General features: G+C 38.7%; 1 protein-coding gene across 1 annotated transcript in view; it reads right to left on the bottom strand.

Moving 5' to 3' along the window:
- Nucleotides 1-1,220: 1,220 nt before the first annotated feature.
- Nucleotides 1,221-6,000, bottom strand: part of RNF168 (ring finger protein 168) — a 28,427-nt gene continuing 23,647 nt past the window's right edge. Inside the window, exon 7 of the mRNA XM_036746589.1 lies at nucleotides 1,221-4,370. Coding sequence (XP_036602484.1) covers nucleotides 3,426-4,370 — 945 coding nt within the window. The 3' untranslated portion in view covers nucleotides 1,221-3,425. The remainder of the gene's footprint in view (nucleotides 4,371-6,000) is intronic.

Here is a 6,000-nt window from a genome sequence, read left to right as displayed (position 1 = left end):
TCAGTAAAATGAGCTGGAGACAGGAACAGCAAACCATTGGAATATCTTTGCCAAGAAAAGCCCAAATGGGGCCACAAAGAGTGGGACAATACTGAACTGACTGCTTGGACTTTGTCCTTTGAAAACTGCCCATTCCTATATTAGGAAGGTTTAGAAGTAATATGCATTGGAGAGCAGAAATAGATGAGGTATCCTCCGAAGAAAACAAGGCCTCTGAAAACACCAGAAGACAGCAAGCATGTGCAAAGGCATCTAAATAAAAGGAGTTAATTAGCAATAAAAGTGTCATGGAAGCAAAAGGCTTAGTTTTACATGAGAACTGTTCCAATAGCTAACAACGTTGATTGGTTTTGCTTAATTTTGTTTGGGAGTAGCTGAAAGAGGGCATATCTAGTATCTCTAAGGTCCTATCTAGTCATAAGACCGCACTACATTTCCTCCCTGAAGACTGATGGTACTCAGTAAACATGTTTCCATTTTGTTTCGACATGATAACGGAATGTATTTCTATCACAGTCTCCATAGCAATAATCAGTCAACTTAAGTCTTAGGATGTTTGCAAATTCTTTACATTTTTGTAAACTTCAGAAAGGAAATTCATTATTGAATGCCACTCCAGGCTACAAAATTTTCTCATGTAGCAATGCAGAAGACCGAAGAGGGCATGAAAGGACCCCAGCGAATGTATATTGTTGGTGTCTAGCTCACTGTTGTACTGATACTGACAATATCTCAAAATGTTTTTTTTCTCTCTGGTTGCTAACAACCAACTAGAAGAGATTTAAGTAAGCCATTCATCCACTTGCAACAAACGGGAAGATGATCAAAACCCTGGCTCTGCCCCCACTTGGGCACTACTGCATAAATGTCTCAAAGCAAGCACACCCATGTTGGATAACTACATGGAAAACAGCACCTTGAGATGTGCTGTAACATTTGGCATAAAAGGATTAAACACTGCTTATGGGGCAGCTAGGCGGCCTGGTGGCGTCAGGAAGACTCCTGTTTGTGAGTTCAAATCCAGCCTCAGACATTTACTACCTGTGTGATCCTGGGCAAGTCACTTAACCCGGTTTGTCTCAGTTTCCTAATCTGTAAAATGAAGGAAATGCAAACCACTCCAGCATCTTTGGCAAGAAACCCCCAAATAGGGTCATGAAGAGTCAGACACAAAGTTTGAACCCAGTACTGTCTATAAGAAATTGAAATCAATCTAGACATTCCAATATGAAGTTGATCTTTAATGACTCATCCATTCCAAAGAAACTCTCCATTTGGCAGCAGGCGTAGGGAACTTAAGAGATGAATTCGTTATTTCTGAAATTTCATATGACATTACCAGAAAGCATGTAATAACACAGATAATCCTTGACTTAAACAAATACGCTGCTCTGTATCCCAAAGACTCCTTCCTGGCACAGTAAAAAACCTCAACACTTTCTAGAAAACCTCTGGATAAAGAAACAGGAGTATTTTAGAGAAATTGATTTTGGGGACAGAATCTAAGGCGAGGCTAGCCTACTTAAATAGTGATACCAATGTTCCTAGTGAAATAGGTTTTTCTGACTCTTTCACAAGAAATTAAGACACATTTGGAATACAAGATGGCACTTGCACTTTGGGGAAGGTTGACTCAATGAGTCTTAACCTGTACACTGTATTCACAATATTTAGACTTTTCCTTATGACATATGGGTTAACACGGGGTTTCAACTGGAGAGAAAGGGATTGTATTTATTTTGGACAAGACAGCTGGGCTTTGTTGGCATCCTGTTGTAGACTTAAGAGCAATGAAAGAAGGTTACTAAGAATTAAGGGGAGAATGCAGAAATAAGGGGAAAGTATCAAAGAAACAGTCTTCTGGCTAGTCTTCTGCTAAGAAAAGATCACCTCTTTAACCACCTTAAGGCAAATAAAATAAATCATAGGCTTTAATTTGGCTGACCTTAAAAAAAATCTTAATAGTTTGACCTAGTTTTCCAATCAACATACACTCCAGCAAGTATAAATGCCAAATGGACAAAAATTCAATTATGAAGTTTGTCCAGTTCCCCCAACAACCAAAAAATCAATGTGAGGACATTCAACTGTCATCTGGAATTTCTGTTGTGTTAACAATAGTAACTAGTATCAGAGAGACTAAGTGAAGACACTTAGGACATGGTCTTAACAGGTAGAAAATAAGCATCATACTTTCCCCAACTTTTTAATCTTTCATGTAAAAATTTACAACATTCAATGAGCTCTGTAACAAGTAGGAAATGGGCTACCTGGTGTTTCTTGGTCAAAGCTATCCTGGCATTAAAGTCCTGGATTTGAACACAAGAAATTCTAGGACATTGTTGCCTAATCAGTAAAAAAAGAAACAAACAAAAAATGGCCCCCCAAAACCCAATCCACCTTAGAATTTTTTTGTTCAGAATAGCAATCTAAACAGAAATGGGAGCTTCCAAAATTAAACTACCTGGTTAAAAAAAAAGTTTAAAAAGTCACTTAAAAAAATAAAAATAAAAAGGCAAAAGTCACTAAATTCCAAAATCATCAGAAACCCAGTTGTTGAGATGACTCATAGGGAAAACTAATGACCAAAGCAAATCGAAGGATATCTTGTTGCTCTGTTAATTGCCAATCTGTCCAGATTTCATTTGCTCAGCCTCCCATTTCCCTCCCTGTCAACCTTAATCATCTTGCCTCACTTCACTACTGGGCTTTTTTGCTTCAAAATTGCAGGTATTTTTCTCCTTATCAAGATTCCATTTTTAGTTTTCAAAAAATTAGCTTTTCTTTCCCTAGATTAACATTGATGTTGACCCAGTCTAGAAAAACAAATTTTATTATATAGTATTTAAAACCTAATTAGGAGGGTAAATTGTAATTTGTATCATTTAGTGATAAGAAATCATGACTTTTAAAGTGCTTCTTTAAACATATTTAGGGAGGTAGCAAGGAGACTGGGAAGGTCACTACCTTCAACCTCTTTTCAATATCAAAGTTCATCTTCATTCCTTAAATGCCTGAGAGCAGAAAAGTTTTTGCTTTATTTTTGTTGAAACAGAATTGAATAAACAAGTGAGTATCAACCACAATGGGCAGATTTTTTTTTTAAGTTTCAAAATTTATGACATTTGAAGATTTCATGGAGACGGTCTAAACCATCTTTCAGACAGCTGCAATTCCCCGTTCTCAAAGTATTTTGGTAATTGTCAACACAGCATTGCCTGCTGGAAATTTGTCTAAAGAGAAGTTTTACAGCAGCACCTTCTCTTAACTTTTCTTGTAATCAGACTTCCAACTGAGAAACTATAGGTAATAGGTACATCTGCATAACAGAATGCACTAAAAAGCATTTACCCATAGGACTATCATTGAATATGCAAACATTACAATTGTTTCTTACTCCTTTATTCCTCACCTCTCCCCATTCATTATTTTGCAGATTGCTGAAACATCTGAAAAATACTTTTTTGAGTATTACTAGGCCGTAGAGAACGTGCATTTTTGGAAGAGTTGAGTGCCTTTCCTCCCTTACTAGCTGAAATTTTCTTTTGGATCATAGGAGAAGGTTGCCAGTTTTCATCTTTTGAACTTCTTCGAGGTTTTGAAAGCTCTGTTTCAGGTTGTTTTTTGCAGTTTTCCTTGGAATGCCTTCTCCATCCATCTGGAGATTCGTCTGGATGCGAGGAGACTTTAGTACGCAAGAGATAAGCATCTGGGGACCCTTTCTGCCGATTCAGTTTCATCTGCTCTTTATCCACCTCTTTCTGAAGCTCTAAGGCCAACAACCTATCTTGCTCTTCTTGCTTGTGCCTCTCAAAGAGCAAGTGTTCCAAGTCTATCAGTTTCTGTGCAATGTTATTGTCTGTCGCTTCTTGTTCTGAAGAAGTATCCATACAGAGTTTCCTTCTCTTTGCAGAGCTACTTGAATCATTGACTATTCCAGAAGGAAATTCCTGATCTTTTCTTTTGGGAATTTCTTTATCAATCAGCAGACTCTTTTCTTCATCTTCTGTATTAGCAATATTGTTTCTGATTATTTCTGCTGGATTAGATGAAGCGTATCCATTCTCTGGCTTGCCAGGAGACTCGGCTACAGCCTCAGCAGAACAGAGCAATCTGGTTTGCACTTTATGATTTGTACAAAAATGTCCATGTGTAACTTTACTTGGATTACTCATCTGTGATTTAGTTTCTTTCTCAAGACAGTCTTCTTCCACACTAAAGGCACTTAACTGAGGCATAGGTGAATCTGTAACTGAACCCTTTGCAGCTCTGCTCTGACTCTCAAGGAATACTTGCGGAGATAATGTTGGCATATCCTCATCGTCTTCTTCTTGCCATGCAGAGCTCTTTACATTACTGCTGCTAACACCCTGCAGGAAAAAAGACAGAGTAACATTCAGCAAAGCCAGCAAAAAGTCAAATATTAGTTTTATACGGGCTATTGCCAAATGCTAACTGGGAAGTCATACTTCCCACTTAGAAGAAGGAGGCACTGAATATTATGGTAATAATACTCTTATGAGATAACGAGAGAGAGAGAGAGAGAGAGAGAGAGAGTGTAGAGAGAGAGATGTAGAGAGAGAGAGAGTGTGTGTGAGTGTGTGCGCGTGCGCGTGTGTGTGTGTGTGTGTGTGTGAGAGAGAGAGAGAGTGTGTGTGTGTGTGTGTGTGTGTGTGTGTGTGTGTGTGTACAAGTTCAAACTAAAACAACAAATATAGGTAAAAATCACTTATGCTTTAGGAATTAAACAAAATTTGAGAAGCTGTCCAAAACACATCTTGAGCAACAGCAGCCCAAACAATTCACTCTATAATTCTTCTTTCTACATGTATTATGAATTAAGGCATTTTTTTTAAACACAGAGAAGTTTTCCCCTGATACTACTTGTCCCTCAGAAAGAAAATGATTTTTAGTATTTCAGTCTGAATGGGATATCACTACTTCATTTTTGCTACTATTAAAACTAATGTTGACAGCTCATTTTTCAATTACCAAATTATTACTTACATTCAGAAGAAAGAAAGATAGGAGGAAGGAAGGAAGAGAGGGAGGAAAGAAGGAAAGGAAGAAAGTAATCTAACCAGTAACCCCCAAGTTAAGTGGGCTGCTTCTGGCCATCAAAATTTACCTTCCTGTGGAGAGGAGAAGGACAGGGAGAGGGAGAGAGAGGGAGGATGAGCTGAGTTACCCAGTACACTCTGAAGCTCATAGACTGGACCACAATAGGTCCCCACCCAAGCTCCACTTAATGACTATATTTTGGGCCCTCCTGGCTTAGAGTGAATGTTTATGGTAACTATTTTCCTTTGGAACAGCAACCCTTTTTTTCTTTTTTTCTAATTAAAGGGGACATCCCTTGACTCACTTAAGAGGCCTAGTCACTGAATGGGTGTTACCTCACTCTAAGTGAGTACAAGAAAAGGCCTTAGCCTAAAAGGGCCAGAGTCTCCCGATACATCCTGGGTCATCTCTAGTCATCCTGATGAAGCCACTGGACCCAGATGGCTCTGGAGGAGAAAGTGAGACCGGTGACCTTGCACAGCCCTCTTTCGCTCAAATCAAAGTCAATTGCAAGTCACGTCATCATTTCCCTGATGCCACAGACCTCTTCAAAAACGAAGGACAAACACAACAACTTACATTCAACATACTTAATAGTGTCAGGACTTTTCCTTGTTTTTTCACCCACATACTTGTCTATCTCTCCCTGTCCATTTCCTAGAGCCTACAAGTTGAAGCAAACAAAGTACTGAGACCATAGCTTACTTCAAGTAAGAAACTTTTGGCTTATAGCAGAACTTACTTCACAATTAATACTGGGGGCTGCCACCCTGAATTTATTCTTTCTGTCTTTTGAGACCCTGTGGGTTTCCTGGTTTGGTCTAACCTGTTGCACTGATATATTCCCTGGCTCCAGGGTGCTCACTTAGACCCTAAGAAGAAAGCTAATTTTATGCTTCCCAGCTCTATTTCATATGTTCTCATCAATGATTAGTTGAC

Source organism: Trichosurus vulpecula, chromosome 2 (assembly GCF_011100635.1).
Source record: "Trichosurus vulpecula isolate mTriVul1 chromosome 2, mTriVul1.pri, whole genome shotgun sequence".
Taxonomy (NCBI): Eukaryota; Metazoa; Chordata; class Mammalia; order Diprotodontia; family Phalangeridae; genus Trichosurus; species Trichosurus vulpecula.
The sequence above is the reverse complement of the archived record's forward strand: the minus strand, read 5'-3'. Positions and strand labels throughout refer to the sequence as shown.